Source organism: Aspergillus viridinutans (genome assembly GCF_018404265.1).
Source record: "Aspergillus viridinutans IFM 47045 DNA, scaffold_5, whole genome shotgun sequence".
NCBI classification, from domain to species: Eukaryota; Fungi; Ascomycota; class Eurotiomycetes; order Eurotiales; family Aspergillaceae; genus Aspergillus; species Aspergillus viridinutans.
Window position 1 is genome coordinate 2,257,839 of NW_025091221.1, and position 20,305 is coordinate 2,278,143.

General features: G+C 51.3%; 7 protein-coding genes across 7 annotated transcripts; 3 read left to right on the forward strand and 4 right to left on the reverse strand.

Moving 5' to 3' along the window:
* Positions 1-946: 946 nt before the first annotated feature.
* Positions 947-1,814, reverse strand: rsm25 (mitochondrial 37S ribosomal protein mS23; the record flags this gene model as incomplete). The annotated part of the gene is made up of 2 exons (XM_043270900.1): positions 947-1,292; positions 1,384-1,814. The coding sequence occupies 2 exons, from the start codon at positions 1,812-1,814 to the stop codon at positions 947-949; spliced, it is 777 nt and encodes a 258-aa protein (XP_043126835.1).
* Positions 1,815-2,390: 576 nt separating this feature from the next.
* Positions 2,391-4,952, forward strand: Aspvir_007723 (pentatricopeptide repeat protein; the record flags this gene model as incomplete). Its single annotated transcript, XM_043270901.1, has 1 exon — positions 2,391-4,952. One exon carries the CDS (start codon positions 2,391-2,393, stop codon positions 4,950-4,952), a length of 2,562 nt encoding a protein of 853 aa, XP_043126836.1.
* A 2,612-nt stretch (positions 4,953-7,564) lies between these two features.
* Positions 7,565-9,672, reverse strand: Aspvir_007724 (KH domain-containing protein; the record flags this gene model as incomplete). Its single annotated transcript, XM_043270902.1, has 9 exons — positions 7,565-7,588; positions 7,643-8,162; positions 8,220-8,428; positions 8,481-8,645; positions 8,722-8,774; positions 8,851-8,872; positions 9,074-9,232; positions 9,303-9,382; positions 9,459-9,672. 9 exons carry the CDS (start codon positions 9,670-9,672, stop codon positions 7,565-7,567), a joined length of 1,446 nt encoding a protein of 481 aa, XP_043126837.1.
* Positions 9,673-10,318: 646 nt separating this feature from the next.
* Positions 10,319-11,364, forward strand: Aspvir_007725 (acetolactate synthase regulatory subunit; the record flags this gene model as incomplete). The annotated part of the gene is made up of 2 exons (XM_043270903.1): positions 10,319-11,121; positions 11,184-11,364. 2 exons carry the CDS (start codon positions 10,319-10,321, stop codon positions 11,362-11,364), a joined length of 984 nt encoding a protein of 327 aa, XP_043126838.1.
* Positions 11,365-11,799: 435 nt separating this feature from the next.
* Aspvir_007726 (uncharacterized protein) lies at positions 11,800-14,736 on the reverse strand (the record flags this gene model as incomplete). The annotated part of the gene is made up of 5 exons (XM_043270904.1): positions 11,800-12,141; positions 12,295-12,473; positions 12,539-12,853; positions 12,912-13,868; positions 13,941-14,736. 5 exons carry the CDS (start codon positions 14,734-14,736, stop codon positions 11,800-11,802), a joined length of 2,589 nt encoding a protein of 862 aa, XP_043126839.1.
* Positions 14,737-15,279: 543 nt separating this feature from the next.
* On the forward strand, positions 15,280-18,175 carry Aspvir_007727 (uncharacterized protein; the record flags this gene model as incomplete). Its single annotated transcript, XM_043270905.1, has 2 exons — positions 15,280-16,389; positions 17,006-18,175. 2 exons carry the CDS (start codon positions 15,280-15,282, stop codon positions 18,173-18,175), a joined length of 2,280 nt encoding a protein of 759 aa, XP_043126840.1.
* Positions 18,176-19,296: 1,121 nt separating this feature from the next.
* Aspvir_007728 (cut8/STS1 family protein) lies at positions 19,297-20,293 on the reverse strand (the record flags this gene model as incomplete). Its single annotated transcript, XM_043270906.1, has 2 exons — positions 19,297-20,162; positions 20,218-20,293. 2 exons carry the CDS (start codon positions 20,291-20,293, stop codon positions 19,297-19,299), a joined length of 942 nt encoding a protein of 313 aa, XP_043126841.1.
* Between the last annotated feature and the right edge of the window lie 12 nt (positions 20,294-20,305).

Here is a 20,305-nt window from a genome sequence, read left to right on the forward strand (position 1 = left end):
CGTCAACTCGGGATCAATTGCTTGCAACCATGAATCAAATGGTCTGGGGTAGCCGAAGTTTTGGATGCGGGCAGAAACCCAGCATGGTCAAAGAAGTTTCTTCGAAACAAGAAGGAGATTGTAGACAATAATTGCGGTCGTGTTGCAGCAGGTTTAGTCGCGAAAATCAGCCTCGGCGTGAGACGAAGCCCGATAGTCCCGTCTGATTTCGAATCGACGAGTATTCGTACACGAGGAAGCTAGGTAGCACAGAAAAGCCGAGAATCTGTTATTTCTGTTAGATAGGGCCGACAGTTTGACAAGTACAATCGGGACTCTCTGAAGTGGCTCACAGGTGAGGGTTTCAGGTTGAGAAACAGCGTTGTGACCATATCATGCCAACCGAGAACAGAAAGGTGAAACGCGGAGTAGGAGGCGCAACTGCCTGCAGGAGACGCCACCACAAGCCAGGTTAATTAACCCTGGACATAGGACCAGCTATCAGAAGGAGAAGGCGACAAGCTTAAGAGTAATCAAGGATAGGTAACATCGACAACCTTTGTGCCGTGATGGTGGTGGGAACAGCCAGAGTTGAACCAAGCGATAACTGAAAGACGGGGAGATTCTATGGCGCGATAAGTCGCGCTGTATGATTGGCTGAACAGCCTTGCCGTCACTACCTTACCTAACTTAGGTATTTCACCTAAATGCTGCGCTGCCATTTAAAGGAAAAACATATATAACATTATGTAGAAAAACAGGATCATTGTGCCTGAGATAACGTAATGCTGATGTGTGAAAATACATACAGTGCGTGGTAAGGAGGACGTAAAAGATAGAGGTCGAAACGGAAGCGCAAAGAAATGGACCAAATTCTAGTAATATACATGATGTGTTTAGGCAACAATTCCCCAGTTCAGTTGTGAGCAGTATGAGGCTTCTGATAAACTCTCCTTGGGATAATGTATTATACCGGCACTGGCGCCTTTTCTTCCAGCTCTTCCACAGCATCATCGGCGGCGGCAATCTCCGGGGCACCGGTAAATGCTGCCGTTCTCTGGTCCAGCAATTGCGCTTCGGTCTTTGCCCATGCCTTCCAACGCTCGTACTCTTGGTTCTCCTGTTCCATGCCAACTTCCAGGAGAGAAGGCCCGAAGGTTGCTCCCGTTGCTTCCGCCTCCTCTGCAGCGACTCGCCGTTCTATATCTTCTTGTAGCCGTAGTCGGTAGAATTCACGACGGGCAATATCATAAGCAGTGCTCTTTGTCATATCGGGGACATTGTTTAAAAGCCAAAGCTGGCGTTGGACGACACTGTTGAAATGGAAGAAAAGTGGTCAGCATCCGTGCTTGACTGACCATTGGGGGGCATGCATCTCAAGCAATTGCGTTGCACGGCACATACCTTTCACCATCCAATCTTTTCCCTGGCTGCTGGAGCCGGCTCCAGTCATAATGTTCGGAATCCTTGCCGGTGCTTTCGACGAGGACACGGGGTCGAGCAAGTTCCCAAGGGTGATCACGGAAGAATTGCTGTCGCAGCTGATCTTCCTCGTATTTGATTTCTGTCGGCAAGAACATACGACTTGCCTTCTTCGGCTTGATTCGTTTCTCTTGGACCTCGAAGACGACCTGCGGCTTCGAGGCACCGGGAAGCGTCTTCACGCGCTGTCGGACGAGCTGATGCTGAGGTGGTTGGTTTCGCACAAGGACCTGAGCAGGTGGAATATCGGCCACTACATCAAGCCACTTCGGGGGAGCGCGAATCTTGCCAGCCGCATGCTGTTGCAATGCTGTTTGGCGAACCCGAAGTGCTGTGAAATTGTATTTGCCCATAGTGGCTGGAAGAGACGGCCTCGGTAGGCCCTTTCGAATGTGTACTTCGAGGTTTCTTGACGACTTCTGTCCAGTGTTGGAGGGATACCTCTAGACTCGAGGCCTCTTTTTTTCTCCCTGTTTTCCGCAACGCGACGTGCAATTCGGTCGTTCCAGGTCAGGTTCTTGTGCTCTGGAGTTATCGAGTGCGGGTGTAAAAAAGAGGGATTCCTGAGCGGAGAGAGTAATGCGCGGCTCCGATTGGACCGACCGACGGGCTCCGCCCAAGCGCAGAGAAAGTTGAGAAATGGAAGTTCTCGAGACAATCGACGCAGAAGGGCATAATAAATTATTCGCTCGCCGGGAGAGCTTCAATATCACCGCTTAATTACCAGCAGGAGACTAGTTGCATTTGTCTGACTAGCCCGCGCCTCATCGAACTCATTGCTCTCCCGTATATCTCGCTGTTCTCCCTTCAACCTCTCTATCTCATCACTCTCTCTTGCTTGAAGAGCAAGCTGCTCTGCCCTGTTCAACCTGCTCGAGAATTCCTCGGGACATGCATGGCTGATCCGATGCCACCATGTCTGCCGTCTCATGCCTCATCTCAATAGGTCCCAGAGCTCACCCGACGCGGGAATCCGTCCTTTGCAGGCGCCGGATACTTGCTTTTCCCGCAATTCCCGCTCGATGCACGTCTCAGATACGCCCTCATCCAGCTACAATGCCTCTATCAAAAGGCTCGGATATCGCCGTATTCGTCCATCCGTTGCATCTATAGCCGACATTTTCGTCAGCTCCTTGGTCATGGCGAGTTTCTGTCGCGATCACTCTCCTCGCAACAGAGGGCTTTCTACAATGGCTGTCAAGACTCCAACCCATAATATGGCTCGTATGGAAGGAAAGAGCCTGACAACCATCAGGCGGCTCACGTCTGGGAAGCGCCCGGCTCCCTCGCACTCGCCGGTAGAGTGTTTTGGCTTTGACAGACTGCGGACGCAACGAACATTCAACTCGGGTGTCGTGCAGAAGGTTAAGGATGATGACCAGGGGGAAAGCTATGGGACTCAGAAGAATGTGGCAGGCTTGAATCAACGGGCTGAAGACCTCGAAGCACGTCGAAATCAAGGTCATAATAGCCAGTCAGCATTACTTCGCTCGAAGAGAAAGTCATTCCTCGATGATAATGGTCCTTCGGAAGAGCCCCATCCTAGCGATTCGGACGTATCCGTTTCCAACCAAACGAGAGATCAGTTTGATGCACTGGAAAGCCCTATTCATCTTATAGAGCCACTCTCTGGAAAGCAATCAAACGCCTCGAGCTGGGGGGCGCATCCTAAAAAGTTGGAATGTTTATTAAGCCGAAAGAAAGCGCCCGAGCCAGATGCGGACTGTTCAAAGACTCCATCACCACCGCTCAAAGTCGGAAAAGACACCAACAGAGATGCCATTGAATTTCAGGCCGTTGAGAGATTCCTTGAAGCGGTCGAGGATCCTAAAAAAACAAATCAGTATATCTTCCGTCTCTACAGAGACCTTCCGTCGCCCGGTGTGGCGCACCTTTCGAAGCGCACCCGCGGTCTTCTTTTGCGTCGAATGTCCCAGCCTCCCAATCGTCGTTGGGCTGACGCACGCCGCTATCTAGCTATAGTGGAAGATATGATTGCTGCTAAACTTCCATTGTCACCGGCTTTATGGACATCCGCTATTCACCTGGCAGGAAGGGCGATGGGCCATGTGAAGAAGCAAGATCTCGTGCGATCCATCGGCATCTGGCAGCAGATGGAACACTTGGCGGGAATCGAGTCCGACCCGGTGGTTTTCACTATTCTGTTTGATATCGCCATCAAAGCGAGTCAGTTCACAGTGGCAGACAGGTTGCTTCAAGAAATGTCAAAGCGCGGCATTGAGTTCCGACGTGCCGGCAAGGTCTCGAAGATCTACTATTATGGAATGCTGCGCGACGTCAACGGTATTCATCGGGCATTCGATGAGTTTCTAGCAGGAGGGGAAATCGTGGATACGGCGGTCCTCAATTGTCTAATGACATCGTTCATCAGGGCTGGTAAGATCCGGATCGCGGAATCGCTGTACCAACGGATGATGCAGGCGCAGGCGGCTGCACGACCGGCTGGAGATACTGATTACAAGGGGGTGCCGACTCACCAACCGGCGCTTGCTTCGGAGTTGGTGTTGTACCGGAAAGCAGCCAAGGAACTCAATCGTGCTTTTGAGATAGCAGCTCGGATTAAACACACTTTGCCAGCACACCATCGTGCCCTACAAGAGTCCATCCCGATGAGCCCGGACACGCGAACATTCCACATCTTTCTCTCTTACCATGCAATCCACTCGGGTAACCTGCAGGCTTTCTCGAAGATTGTAGAAGATATGGAGAAGACGTTCGCAATTCCACCTCGCGGTATGATATATCTGTTACTTTTCGAAGGCTTTGCTCGCCATGGCCGAAAGAAGAAGGGTTGGACCGCGGATAAGTTACGGTTCGCTTGGCGATCATATGTTCGTGCCCTTTACGAGTCAAGGACAAGATTGAATGGCGACTTCTCCATTCATCGACCTGCCCTTACTTGGGAGAACCCATTGAAGGCTGACTCCGCGACTGTACTGACAACATTGGCGGATTCTTCTCGACCCACGGTTGGTCTGTACACTCCACTACCATCAAGCACTGGCGAGATCAAGGCTGCTTCGAACGTCAGTGAACGGGCGGACGGAAACGATGTTCCTAGCACCAGTGAGATCAAGGATACCCCACAAGAGAAGGACGTCCAAGATAACAGCCATCGCATGGACGAAAAAGAAGACAAAATAAACGAGGGTGAACAGATTGTAGAGCTCGACGATGGCATCGATCTCGATGTCGACGACCTCTTTCTCGCACCAACAGAAAGCGCGCCGAGTGACTCCGACCCTATGGAGCATGAACTTGGGCGCCGGATCGAGAACGGGGTATTCCTGGGCCGTCGAATGATTCTCCTGATCATTCGGGCATTTGGCACCTGCTGTGGGCCTGAAGAGGTGATGGACGTCTGGCTGTCACTGGAGCGCATCTGGCGGCCTCAAAAGCGAAAGGCGCTGGATGTCCTCGCCGTCAAGGAGGAGCTGAATAAGTATATTAAAGACCTTACTGGGCGCTGATGGCTGTTGGCTGGCTGGTGGCAGCAGTTCTTTGAACTTGTATATTATCTATCTGTATATAATACCCTTAGAGTAAAGTCGACTGTGACATATAGACAAACAATTATGTGCACGTCGATTTGGATACATGTAGGAGGTCAACGGACTAGCACTGGGATCTCGGCTCCTGCTGTCTCATGACGAGTATCAAACCATGCGAAGGCTGCGAAGCTATAAAAATATCACGTGATACCGCGTGTCCCTTCTTTCTGGCTTCTTCGCGTCGACGCGTGGATCGAGATAACTTGGCCGAACAATTGTTCTCATCACTGTCCACTCTGAACTCACTATTGGTCTCAACGATGCAGAGATGCTTAACGGCGGATTGCAGCGCCGTAAAGTAGACTTGGATTTCTATTTGCACCGTGTCTTCCGTAAGCAATCATTTCGGTAAGTTACTGGAATGCTACTGCCGAATAGGACTCGAGATAACACTGACATGCCACGCCTTGATACCAGTCCTCTTCAACGTGAAGTCATAACAGCTGCAGTCGAGGGGCATGACGTTTTTTTGCAGGCGTCGACATCCTTTGGAAAGAGCTTGTGCTTCCAGCTGCCTGCTGTCCTCAGTCATGGCGGTTGGTCCACCCTCCACCAGCTTCCGAAATTGGCATTTCAATGAGGCATTTCCTTTGATTGCTTATTCTTTTCGTTGACAGTGACAATTGTGGTGTGTCCCCTTCTCGCTTTGATGGTGAGTAGTTTTCATCAGCCATTCCCGTCTTTATCAACTTGTGCAGTCCATTAAGGTGTGCCCTCCAATAGACGGATCAGGTGAATGCACTTCAGGCTCTGGGAGTAGCAGTATCCACCATCAACTCGACTACTCCTTTAGCTGAGAGACGGGTGATTATAGACGATCTTCTTTCCGGGCACCCGAGAATACGTCTCCTTTATGTGACGCCAGAATTATGCCAGACAATGGCGTTCAGGCGGACTCTTCAGACTATGCATTCACAGGGAGAGTTGATCCGCATAGCGATTGATGAAGCACATTGTATTAGCGAATGGGGCCACGACTTCCGTCCGGCGTACAAACAACTTTCTTGGTTCAGGCGTCACCTGAACGAGCCGCCGGTCCCAATAAGTGCTTTCACGGCCACAGCAACACCACGTGTGCGCGCAGATATCATAAACATCCTTGGATTAGAGCCTGCTCGGCTTAAGTTATTCAACACTCCCTCTGCTCGGCCGAACATCCACTATGAGATCAGATATCTCGAAGATTTTGCAGAAGACCCGCTTGAGATCGAGAATTTTCAGCTGAACGACCTCCATTCGTGGTTGAAATCCATCCGAACGCGACGAGAAGCTAGGCTAGATGCTAAGGACGCCGTACATCCCCCAATTTTTGGAATTGTCTATGTGCCTTACCGCGTAATTGCTGAACAGCTGGCCACCGCTCTCACGAAAGTGTCCGATGGAAGCATTCGTGCACTAGCTTATCACGCCGGCCTTTCCTCTGAAGACAGGAATCGCGTGCAGACTGAATGGACGGCGTCAAGGCCTTTGGCTGCAGGGGACGGCCCCCATCCTTCATTCTATATCATCGTTGCGACTAACGCGTTCGGTATGGGCATTGACAACCCCCACGTTCGTTTTGTGGTCCACTGGACTCCGCCTCGCAGCTTCGAGGGTCTCGTTCAGGAATCTGGCCGTGCAGGCCGAGATGGCCGCGCTGCCGCCTCTCTCATCTACTACAACACCCAAGAACGAGACCGGGTCCTCGACCGTCTGTACAAGGACGTCCAGAACGCCAAGATTCGAGCTGGTATTAGAGGCGACAACAGCAATGAAAACCCGGACTCATGTACCAAAGCCTTCCATAGCTTGCAGAGCCACAGTGCCCGGCTGCAGAGCTTCAGACAGGTTATCCGATACTGCGAAACAGTGACCCAATGCAGGCATGAGCTCATCAAGGACTTCTTCGGGGACCAGGAGCTCGAGATGATGGGCTCCCAAGTCGCAGGCCGCAACATCAAGCCTGAGGGCACGACCGCATCGCCTTGTGACTTTGCCTGTGACTTCTGCAAATACGGAACGATCGAGCTGAGAAAACAAAAAGCGAGCATGCCGCCTCCGAGCGACCCTTCAGCGTTCATGGACCGCAGTCTTGTTCAGATTATCCAAGGAATGTATCGTGGTCTCCACTAGAGTGCCTCATGCAAGGACCTGAACATGACTTGGATCTGCTCAAGAACAGACTGTATGGCTATGTGAGGACGGTATGGGTAAAGGTATTCTTTGGCAGGTCTTTTGCTTTCTTTATTAAATACCAGTCTAAAGTTTGCTATCAACTAATCAGTATGTTGCAGATCTCAAACCGAGGTCTGTGATTGAGCATAGATTGACAAAATCCCAGTGATAATCTACAAGTGCCGAAGGCCAACCACACTCAATTAATTGACTGCCAAAAGACATTATTGTAAGAAACGAGATGGGAATTTTGAAAATTATTCTTCGACAACAGTTCGACCCATAGAATAAAGAGTCTTTCCTTGCGAGCGTTCGACTCGACTGTCGCTGTTCCGTTATGTCATGTGGATGTCCTTGGAAACCATGGCATAACATTTCTAGAGACCGGGAGGTGGTGGAACCTAATTGACAATGTGAGTACGAGATCTCCTTCATTGAGCTCAGCTGATGCTTACAGCACTGTAGCTGCCACCGCCAGGAGGCGGCGGAGGGGGAGAGCCAGCGCCAGGAGGTGGCGGGGGCGGGGCCTCACTAGGTGGTGGTGGAGGGGCAGGACTCTGGGACTGGGAAGACTGCTGTTGCTGCTGTTGTTGAGCCGCCTGTTGGTAGTACTGGTAGTATGCTACATAGTTCTGGTAGCCACCGTAGGCCGCATAGGGGTCAGATCCGTAATATTGCGCATACTGTGCGCTATAGTCAGCCGGGCTTCCGGCACCAGCGGCACCCGAGGTTCCTGATGCAGCCTGTGCAGGACTAGCCGTGGCAGAGGGCGAGTTGGAGTGTTGCTGGTTATGTTGGCTAGAGTAACCACCGCCGTAACCGCTTCCATAGTAACGATCACCGCCGCGTTGACCATATCCGCCATAGCTGTGCTGAGGCGGATTTTCCTTGAAACGCTGATATTGTTCCCTGACATTGGCTAGAAGATCCTCACAGAGTTCCTTAGCAGCCTGGACATCGTTTGGATCAGGGCCACTTCATTCCGTCAGTCAATCGAGTCCAATCAGAACGGAGACATGAAATTGTACTTACGCTACGTGCAAAAACATGGGCTCATCACTTTCCCTGCCGGTGCTTGGTTCCAAGAAACCGGAGCCACGACCCTTGATCTGCACCTTGCAACGAGTCTTCTGTTGAATGTGCTTCACATATGCACCTCCTTGTCCAACAACTTGGGCTCGGAGATTGAATCCAGGGATCGGTTCCAGATCAACCGGAATCCGTTCCTCGGGCCATTTACGCTGCACGCAATTAGCGCCTTCTCAGAAGTGAACAATTGAATTGAGTCCATACACGGCCGTATTCATCACGCTCAACTGGATCCGGCTCACGCCGACGGAATCGTCGCTCGTCAACGAGATTCGGTAGCTCCTTCTGCATCAGTTCGTCGATCAAGGCCACGGCCTTTTCGAGGCCTTCTTTGGTCGTGCTCGTTACGTGGAGGTACAGCGGCGGGTTCTACACAAATCTCATTAGCAATAGTACAAGCTTTTGGGGGTGGTGTGGTGTTATGAAGGAAGGATAAACCACATACCGCGGCGGTGGCCATGCTCTTGTCGGGGTAATAGCTTCCTCGGGTAGTGACATCTTGATAATAAGACTTGATGAGCTTCCTTCTTGATCAAAAGTTTCATAATAATATAAATATGGAATGAAGGCGTACCGGCGCCAGTTTGGTCTTTAATCTAAATGTCACGCAGCGGAGGTCAGCAGATGAAAATGAGGGTAAGTGAGATGCTATGGATGGTTTGATTTGGGTAAGCTTCAGCCACGGCCACGAAAAAAATGAACAGCAATGAAAGGGAAAGCAAGATGCTTGGCTGCAGCGGTAGCTGGCTTGCACAACAGTGCCTGGAATATCAGCAGACGCAAACAGGAATAATTACCATCTTTTGGGTGGAACCCTTGGTCAATGTGTAGCGGTTGCGCAGGTCATTGATTTCAATATCTTTGATGTAATCGCCGTCAGCAACGTAGATTTCAGGATTCAACTTCTTCGAGTCCGCGGCGGAGGGCGAAGCGGCGTTCGGTGCGGGACTGGCGGTCTAGAAAGCATACAAGGAACCAAGTAAGCAACAGTTGCATCATGAGCACAGGACCATCTCGGTTTCTCACCGAACGTATGGGAGGGACATCGACGTGCTGGATCCCTTTCTTGGCTTGCAACTGGGCGTTGATCTTGGCTGCTGCGGCAGCTGTTCAGATTTCCCCGACTTGTCAGCTTATGCGGTAAAAGAGTGAGCCGAATCGAAGCATGCTTGCTGGTCATACCTGCTGCTGCTGCAGGATCTACAGAGCCTGATTTCCTCGAATCATCGGCGCCAGGGCTGTACGGTTCACGACTGAGAGGACTGCGAGTGCGAGTGGATTCTGGCTGTCGCGAAGAAGGAGACCGAGAGCGACGGTCAAATCGTGAACCTCGTCGCGGCTCAGGCTCCGTCTGATCGAAGCGAGAGCGTTTGGCACGGCGTTCGTCGTCAGCCATGATAGGCGATAGATATGAAGGAAGAGGAAGTATTGCTGTAACTGGACGGGCGCAATCACAGAAGGTGGTCCAGAACAAGCCTAAGAGGAGGACCTTAGAAGTCCAAAAGCAACAAAAAGGTTCGGTGGAGTTAGAAGATCAGCCCAATGGACGCTAGTGTAACAACCAGCACCGGAACACTTTTTTCTCTTCGGCACAGAGTATGGAGAAATGGCCAATCGCAGAAGAGGTGCAGTCAAGGAGCATCTAGAGGTTGGTGAGCTTTGACTGAGGCTTTAAAGGTCCGCAAAGCTAGTCACTGTTATGACAGAGCTCTGCAGCATTTGATCCAACTAGGGTATTCCTTCAGTTATCCTTGACGCCAAAGACACAAATAGAAAGTTGGCGATGTGCAGCAGCTGCAGGTCATGTGATGCTGCGCATACCCCAACTAGTCTGAAGAAAGTCTAGCGGTAAGGTATTGTCACCCTGGTAAGTGACATACACGGGCCTGAGTCAGCGCCCCCGACGTCGGAAGGCCGTGAGTATAAAGTGCGATTTATGACTACCGACACTTGACTCCCTCTCGTCCTAAAAGAAGACTCCATTGAGTCGGATCAGCCTCTCTTGTTTTGCCTGCTTTTGTCGCAGGTCAATTCGGGAGATAATGTCTTTCCGACGCCCTCTGATGCTGTCGTCGGCAGCATCAGCGCCCTTTCTAGCGGTGTCTTCCAAAACCTCCCGAGTGGCAGCCAGTCTTCCCCGATTCACCACATCCAGAGCATCGTCTAGCTCGACCTCGGCATTGGCCTACAAGGCCTTGCATCGTCGCTCGCCTCTCCCCCTGCCTGTTTCTGATACCTCCCCGCAATGGGACGCCCCCACGGCCGTCTCGTCGATTTTGTACGAGACCCCCGTCGCACCGACCAATCCTCCGAAGCGTCACATCCTGAACTGCCTGGTGCAGAATGAGCCCGGTGTGCTGTCCCGCGTGTCTGGAATCCTGGCTGCCCGGGGCTTCAATATCGACAGCTTGGTCGTCTGCAACACCGAGGTTGAGGATCTGTCTCGCATGACCATCGTGCTGCAGGGCCAGGACGGTGTCGTCGAGCAGGCGCGCAGACAGCTGGACGACCTCGTCCCCGTCTGGGCCGTCCTCGATTACACCGACTCGGCCCTGGTGCAGCGCGAGCTTCTGCTCGCCAAGGTCAGCATCCTGGGCCCCGAGTTCTTCGAGGAGCTGCTCCAGCACCACCGCGAGATCACCATGCCCGGTGACGCCCTGGAAGGGCAGAAGGACAACAAGGCTGGTGATGGGAAGAGCAAGAAAGTCGAGTTTCATCCTCGCCATCTGCCTCCCAGTCAGGCACTGAGACACAAGCACGAGCATCTTGATGCCATCACCCGCTTGACTCACCAGTTTGGCGGCAAGGTTCTGGACATCAGCACCAACAACTGCATTGTTGAAGTGTAAGCTTTATACTTTTGCTCCTTTGCAATTCGCGATCTAGCATCGGCTAACATTTCGACAGCTCCGCCAAGCCTTCTCGTATTGACTCGTTCCTGAAGCTTGTCAGCCCCTTCGGTATTCTCGAGTCCACGCGGACTGGTCTCATGGCCCTTCCTCGTTCTCCTCTTTCTTCTGAGCCCAGTGAGGAGCTTGAGAAAGAGGCCGCTGATGTCGTCGATGCTAGCGCCCTTCCTCCTGGTTAATTACAATGCCCGATACGAAATCGTCTGCTGTAAAAAGCAAATTTCTTAGTTGTAACTCGAAGCCTGGTGAAATTGACCGTGTTCCTTGGTAGCAATTTATAATTGATATGTCTTTTTTCTGGGAATATCAATTTGATTGGTTCATTCTGAGATCAGTGTCGGGGCATCGTGCTTGTTACTTGTATATCCTAGCGCTTTCTTCCTTGAATTTGGTTCACTCCGCTAGTCGCGTGTTTTAAATTCCCATTCAATGCAATCTCAATCCAAAGCCTGCTAGCAAATCTGAGTAGATACCGAAGGAAAAGCATACTGTAGAATCGGGCTCATCTATACGTGATCTCAGATCACCCTGCAGTAGAATCCATACCCAAACGCCTACCTTATACCCTAAGAGCGCCAAGAAAGTCCCCTAACCCCCAAAACACATACTCCAGATTAGATTTTCACATTGGCCCGAATTCCCTTGCTGTGATAGTCAATTGTGGTTGTATAGTGGCCTACCCGAACGCCAACCGTGGCCATTGCATCAAGTTCAAGTGAACCTCCCAGAGCTCGTTTCAGAGCATCGTAGCCGATACCGTCCGGATTCATCTCGACAGGCATCCGGGGCGTCTTCGAGACCCCCGGGGGCACCTGGAAAGGAACGGAGTAGTTAATACTGCCGACCTCTTCGTGTCCCAAGTAGTAAGCGTTGGCTTGCACAGACATGATGTCTATCAGCGTCTTCGGGAGAGGCGAAAATAGGGTGAACTCGGCAGTGGATGACCAAAGGTGCAGCTAAGAGCGCAGGTAGATTAGTCCCTGTTCAAAAAGAAACCTGGTCCGAGAACAATGGGCTCTATGCCAAAAAACACATTGCCCACTGATGGCAGGCTAGGACGAATTCGAGGCTCATGAGGGGAAAACGGCTCCTATCAAGGCAGGTAGTACCGTGGCTTCTTGAATGAACCTGGTGTCCCCATTGTCACCATTGGGTGCCTTGGGTGACCCGGGAATGGACATCCTGGGAAGTTGGAACTCAAAGCCCAACTTTGATAATGCTCGCCCGAATTTAGGTAATGTCGGGATAGTTCCTTCATGACCCTGAACCGTCACGGTAATGTTGGACCCTAGACGTTGGTCAGAACCTTGATGATGACATGAATGATTCTAAGGTAGGTTTTATGTATCTTACCTGAGACACATTTTGATAGAAATTCTCGGCCAGCCTCTACACCATCCTGACCTCCTTTGGACGGCTCCCACATGATATCGACCCGAACTGTAGCATCTGCCTTCGAAGCCAACGCGATGTCTAGGGCTGTGATATGGGCAACTTTAGTCCCATTGTACAACATCAGAAAGTCGGCGTAAGGTACTGCAGCTGAGTATTCCGTTGGATTGGTGACATTCACTCTCGTTTTGACCAGCATGGAGGAATCAGTTGTAGGCCCAACTTCGAGGGACTTCAGCCGTGGCATCAATTCATCAAAAGAGCCAGAGAACGGGGCTACACAGGGATCAGTGATCTATTTCTTTTCGGATGTTGTCCTCGCCAATCTACTCACGCTTGACTTGAACAGCTCCCTCGGCCGGTATGCCTCTGACGGTGAACTGGCCAAGCTTCGTTGCAACTTCCGCATCGACCGCTGCAACGACACGAAGGTCAACCGGCTTCCCTTCAAAAATCAGAGATTGGAGGATTTCGGTCAAAACATCTTCATCAGTAACCCTTAGCGGTGCTTCTTTCATCGCAAAGTTTACGAGCAACGCCTGGGAACCGTCTGTGTCTGTGATATAACTTGCATTGGCGGGCAGCCACTTTGGAAGATTCATGACTCCAAGCTTTTTCCCATGGTAGAAGACATCAGCATTGGCACGAACATGTGGAATGTCTACGTGCAAGTTGATCTGCTCCGGCAATGCAACTAGCACCTTGACCAGAGCCGATATTCTTGGTTGAGATTCATCTGAGTCTGGCTCAGCGAATGGATCTGGAAGACTGAGATGCACGTCTGACATCGTGTAGTTCTTGACCAAGTTGTCCAGTGCATGTCCTGTGAGGGGCATTGGTACTGTGACACCCTTCAAGATGTCTGCAAGCCAAGATGGAGTTTCCAGGGATGGGTTATCTGCTCCACGGATGTAAACCGTAGTTGGGCGGCCGTTCATATAGCTCTTGACGAGAAAATCAAGTGGTGAGTCTTCCCTTCCGGGACACACTCTTGTCAATTCGTCGGAGAGACTTTGCATAGTACCAACTACATTCATGACAGCGCTGGCAGCAGGTTCGACCTGAAATTCCTTTGTGAGCGCATCTGCTACCAAGATGTTGGGGTCCCCCGGCGAGCAATTCGGTACGAGCAGCTCAAAGCCGAGCGAGGGTATCGTCAGGGACAAAGGAGAATCAATCGATGCAGTAAGCGACACATCAAACGCCAATGCGCCACTTCCACCAGGGCCATCCAGGTCGTAGACATTCAGCTTCGAGATTTTGACGTCAGGCAAAGCAGGGAAGTCTTTATCTAGAGACAGTATCAGCGATTGAGAAACCCTCTGCCAAAGATTAACAACAGCAGCGGGTGGACAGAACTAACCTTTGAATGTTACAGAGTCAGTCACTATTTGCTCACCCAAGCTCAGTAAACCAGATTTGAGATGAACAATGGCCTTTCCATTGACCCTGAGCTGACCAAGTGTCCCTTCAATCCAATCGTCCGCCACTGCACGAATACCCACAAGGTCGCCGGGGATCAAATCGGCCAGAAAATCAACGTTGTTTGTATGGCCGTTCTGAACATTCACTTTGATGGAGGGCAGAGAGGCCGTGCCGGCGAGAATATTTCCATAGTCCGGAAGGTAGACCTGTACCTCCGACTGACCCGTTTCCACTTCCCTGCTAATCCAAGTGACCAACCGGCCTAGAGTCCGGACCGACCGCTTCTGAACACGGTCTGCATCCAAGACGAATTTCCCCTGAATTCTGGTTCGCACACCATCCTCAGTGGTCGAATTAATGGAGATATCCGTAGGGTTGAATACTGCGGCTTCTTTTGCATATTCCTTCACGACCGCTGGTGCCACAAAAGCGAATACAAGGATGGACACGACAGCCGTCAGCGTGACGAACGCGCAGAGAAATTGCCACTTTATCCTGCCACTTAAACGCTTGGAATACTTGTGCAAACTGGAGGTCTCAGACGCTGACGATGAGGCTGATGCTCTCCGAGGCGCCGTGCCGTATGCAACAATATCACCGTCATCACGACGGACTAAGAGAGGCGTAGACTCTGACGACAACTCGAATGGTCGAATCGGTCGATCTGCCTGAGAGGATGAGCTATCTGTAGACGGCCCCTCGTTGAGCAGAGGTCTGCGTTCTTCGTCAGCCATAATGGCTGGAGGAGTGGGGAAGACAGCCGAATGTGGAGCGATAGAACGGATAATTATTCAGAGGACTTGTGGGGATAGAACAAAGAATCTATATAAGTCCTATAGAAGGATGTAATCTATAACAATAATAAGATCAAAGATGAGGAGAACAGGAATAGGTTGATGGATAGATAAGTAAGGTATCCATACTTGGAGTATCGGATAGGTAAGACTACCTAGGTGATGATCAACGACGTAACAAACACCGCCAACAGCCCAATAATAAAATGCTGATAGGAGCGTCTCCAGTTGTGGAGGAGCTCAACCAACCAGTCCAGTAGCTTAGCCAACTATCAACTATCAGCTATTTAATTTGGTATGAGTCGATCCGATAATTGGATATACTAGACTGCTATTATTTTCGACTGAATCATCTCCAGGTAAAGTAGACCAGGTATGTCTGTGTAATTGTTTGGATAATATCTCTGAGTCATACTGACTTACATACCACCACATCTACAGGGTCGTCAGTTCTCTCAATTCCATATTTCAATCTCAACCACCATGGCTTGCGGTCTAAAACTCGCTGCCGCCCGATACGGCGCATTGAACGGCCAACACTTGCGTCAACGAGTCCCCCTCAATGGCTTGCGACGATATTCGTCCCAGACTACCCCCCCTACCTCTCCTTTCGCACCTCGCCATTTTCTCTCTATTGCCGATCTGAACCCCACCGAGTTCGCTACCCTCGTCCGCAATGCCTCTTCGTACAAACGCTCGATCAAATCGGGCTCCGTGCCTCAAAATCTCTTTGGAGCCCTGACCGGGAAGACCGTGGCCATGATGTTCAGTAAACGGAGTACTCGAACCAGGATTTCGACCGAGGGTGCCGTGGTGCAGATGGGAGGACACCCGATGTTTCTGGGAAAGGATGACATTCAATTGGGTGTTAATGAGTCCCTATACGACACGGCGGTGGTGGTCTCTTCAATGGTTTCTTGCATCGTGGCTCGCGTCGGCAAGCATGCCGAAGTTGCCGACCTCGCAAAGCACTCAACCGTCCCTGTGATTAACGCTCTCTGTGACTCATTTCACCCGCTGCAAGCCGTTGCCGATTTTCAGACCATGCACGAAACATTCACACCCAAGGCTCATGGTCTCTCCAGCCTGGGTCTGGAGGGCTTGAAGATCGCCTGGATCGGCGATGCGAATAACGTTTTGTTTGATATGGCCATTGCGGCAGCCAAGATGGGCATTGGCCTGGCCGTTGCCACACCCAAGGGCTATGAGATTCCTGCCCACATGCTGGAGATCATCGGGAAGGCCGGAGAAGGCGTGTCCAGCCCCGGAAAACTCATCCAGACCACTGTTCCTGAGGAAGCTGTCAAGGGCGCAGATGTTCTGGTCACAGACACTTGGGTATCCATGGGACAGGAAGCCGAATCGATCAAGCGGCTCAGGGACTTTGAAGGCTTCCAGATCACCGCCGATCTGGCCAAGCGTGGTGGTGCCAAGGAAGGGTGGAAATTTATGCACTGCTTGCCCCGTCACCCGGAGGAGGTGCACGATGAAGTCTTCTACAGCCAGCGGTCCCTAGTCTTCCCTGAGGCAGAGAACCGGCTGTGGGCTGCAATTTCGGCTATCGAGGCATTCGTTGTGAACAAGGGGAAGATCGTATGAAAATCGAATACATTCTGTAGAAAAAGCAAGCCAAAATCAAATTAGCAAATCGAATACCATTCTGCGCCGGCTAGCCTTGTGTGTATAGTGCTATATTTCTTATTAAGTTCTATGTACTATGTTGGCACCGAATTGCTGTGTATCATCAGGTGGATAGTATATAGTGGAGATGTGGAGATTTACCCCAGGTTGTGCTTCATCATATGGTATTTCCACGACGGAGTACTGCCAGAACCCAAGAATATCTGTTCACCGGGTTCGGGCTCTACAATGATGCACTCTTCCAATCCGATCCTAGACCAAAAAGCTACTCGCACGAGCTAAGGTCTGTCTGTCCCAGAGCCCACTTTCACATGCCGACAGCCAACAGCTCGGGCGGAGAAGGGAAGAGTCAGCGAATCCTCGCCGCACCTCCTCTTCTACGGAAGTACATCATCCCATATTATTACTACCTCAAGCTTGCAAGCTGTTAAGAGCTCTTTAAGCGGATCATTCCTCTCCCCTTCCAGCCCAGAACGACTTCATCAAGCTCTTCAGCAGAACATCGGAATGGATGTACGGGTCTCTCCTTCCATCTGTATTCCTTCTATCTACTCACTCAGCTCCACAGGGTTCTGCATCCCAAAGCGGGAGCGGATTTCGATCCCGTCGCTCATATCCCTCACTAAATCATGTTTCGCTCGCACCATTGACAAATCGGTTCCCCATCGACGACGACACAGAGCCACAGGACTATTTCTCACCACGAGATGAGCGACCTGCCGACACACCAACCCGGACATCCTATCTCTCAAGCTTTTCCGTTCCAGGGACCCCGGGCGTCCTCTCGTATTCCCGCAGCGGATCCCGAGTCCGTCTGCACTCCCGAAGCAAGAGCTCAAGTCGTATCCACCGCAGCGACAGCAGCCTGCAGAGCCAGGACGACGCACAACCCCTGCATCATCACCAACATCCACACGGATCCAGGAAGAAACACACATCCTCGTCGCGGCATCAGCCATCCGAGTCGGCCGGACGCCGCGATGCAGAATGGATGCTTCGGGCCGGGATCGCGCTCGCTTCGTCTACCCGAGAGGAGAAAGGCCAGAGCTGGCTTGTGAAGCGCGAGAGCTCGACAAGCCTCGTCTCGGAAACGAATCACGATAGCCCGGTTTTGGCCCGCCGGTCGAGATCCGGGAGGTCTACGCCGGCCGCGCATTCGAGATGGGGATCCCGTGCGGCAAGTCGAAGGAACAGCAGACCCGATCTGGCTATGACGAGCCTCGATGCGCTCTCCACTAGATCAGGATCGAATGCTCATGACTCGGCCGGTCCCGACGAGGAGACACGCCATTTCGTCCCTGACTTTGTGGATGAGCGTATCCGCGCGGAGATGGCATCCATCCAGCAATTCGAGGACGGGTATGCATCGGCCTCGGACGAGGAGTCCGACTCGGAGGACGAGATCGACGAGCAGGAACTGCAGCGTTTGACTCGGGAGCGGGGGTTCGGCCTGGGCAGCTGGATCGATCGGATGGTCGAGTGGACACTATTCGGTGTCGAAGATCTACCTCTTTCTGCAAATGTTCAGTCCGTCCAGCCAGCAACGCATCCCGACGTATCTCCAGACGAGAACAATGTCCTCGATGATCACTCTTCTGCGGCGGAATTGACCGACGACAATGCTAGCGTGTCGGCTGACGAATCTATAGGTTCGACTGTGGTAGAGAAGCCGGGGGAGAATGGAGGCTGGGAGGATGCAGGGTGGCTCGTCCGTGTCATGAAGCGTGCACTATCATGAGCCTTACAGAACGCGGTTTCTCCATTGTGCAATTTTGTCATGCATTGCTCCGTTTTCCGACTCAACCATCGCTCTTAATTCTCGAGAATATGACTACCAACGTTGGCTTCAAGATGATCTGGAGCTCCCTCGTTTACTTTTACATTTACCTATACTCATCTAACTCATGATCAACCAAGATTTTGCAGATTCATTCTGAATACATGACTGATATTACAATCTTGTCCACGGTCATTTCCCTTCTATTCCGTCTCACCGTCTAGATCCATTATTTAAGTTGCTTTTGTGTGCAAGAGGCCAATACGCATAACCACATGTAGCTGGACCAGGACAGGTCTCTGATGCTTCTGAGATTCCACAGTGCTGCGAGGCGACAATCATTCTGCTGGTTTAAAAAGCTTGTCTAGACACAAATTCCCAATCGACGCATTGTGAATGCGACTTGTTTCATCGAAAACCGAGCATGCTAGCCATGCACGGGTTGAGAGCATCTGTATCTTTTACTTGACACATGGCCCATCTGGCACAATAAATATGATCGAAGCCACCGTAATTGAAAATGACACCAAGTTTCAGCCACCAGTATGATCGAGAAGAGCGGGAAAAGAATGGGCAAAGGGTATACAAGACAGGTAGCGGACATAGGGGAAATGATTGCCGTCAAATGGCACAAAATTCAGGGATAATCTTCAGAAGTCGGCCGTAGCAGGATGAAAACAGCAATGAAGAAGGAAAAGTGAGTAGAAGGAATGAAGAAATCGAGGAAAAGAGGCTAGTGATGGTTCATGTCGGCGGTGGTATGATGTACCTTGACAGGCAAGAAGACGCGATAACTGACGTATTCCCCGTAGCCTTGTGTTCTCTCTAGGTAACGATAAAAAAGAAGACGACGAGCGTGGTGCTCGGAAATATGACACAATAAATAAAGCGCAGTGTCCCTTTGCAAACTGTAAACGGCAGGAGATCCTCAACTCTCTAATTCATGCAATAGGTATCGTGATCGTATCATATGTAGGCGTGCACGGTCGAGGAATCGGACAGTAGCTATCGAAAATGACGAGTAAAACCGCACCGCTGCCGCAATGGTGCATTTAACAAGCGAGACTGCGAGAAGTGCTTCTCTACCAGGGTCCAACTTTGACGGGAGTTCCCAAGCCATAAGTGCCGGAAAGTAACTGCTCCCGGACCGAGACAAGGTCCCCACCAGTCGAGCTTCCATAGCTTTGGGAGTCTGGGCCGTGCATCCAACCCAAGATGTTACCAAGCTCGTTAACGGCAGCCTGAAGTCGACCGCCGGCATTTTGGTTATGCTTCGCCAGTTTCTGATCCCATCCACCATACTGTAGCTGAATTCCGCCACCACGCTTCGCCGCCTCTCGGATTACCAGAATCCATGCCTTGCAAATTTCATCATACGCAGAGTCCCGCTCTATGTTGTTCTGTGGTGAGTGCCATCGTGGCAATGCATGAATGATATCTGTAGCCCCGTCTAGATAACTCAGAGACACGGACGCTTGAGTTTCATGTGGTGGCAAGAAATGCGGTGTGAAATCACTCAGAGCATCCAGCAGATTCCCCAGCGGCTGTCGGACACGATTGTAGGCATAGTCCGACTCAGGATTGCCACCTAACGGGAATGAGTTTTGTAAAGTCGATTGGTAATTGCGCAGAACCTGGAGAGCAGAGGAAACACTCGGGCGTGGAGATGTGTGAATCACTTCGTCAGCCAAAGCCGGGTGACGCTCGCACATTGACCGTAGTATCCCCCTCAAGGCATCTGTGTCGAGGGTTTCCAGGAGTCGAGGGAGGGAGAGTGGTCTGCCAGAGACGTTGGGGCGGGACCGTTTGAAGGAGCGAGGAGCCGGAAGAGATCGAGGAGTGAAGGCGGGGGAGTTGGTGGGAGAAGCTGACATCCGTCCATCGTGATCATTGCCATCATCATCGGCTTTCCGTTTACGGTTGCTGGGTGTATGAGTAGGGGTAGACACTGGAATAATGGTGAGCTCCAAATCTCGATCCCGTGAACCCCAAAAGTCACTTACTTGGATGTGGGGAGGAGAGACGAGAATACTCGTAGAAGTGTGGAGGCACAGGTGGTGTAGCCACCAAGCTGTTCATGATGGGTCACAA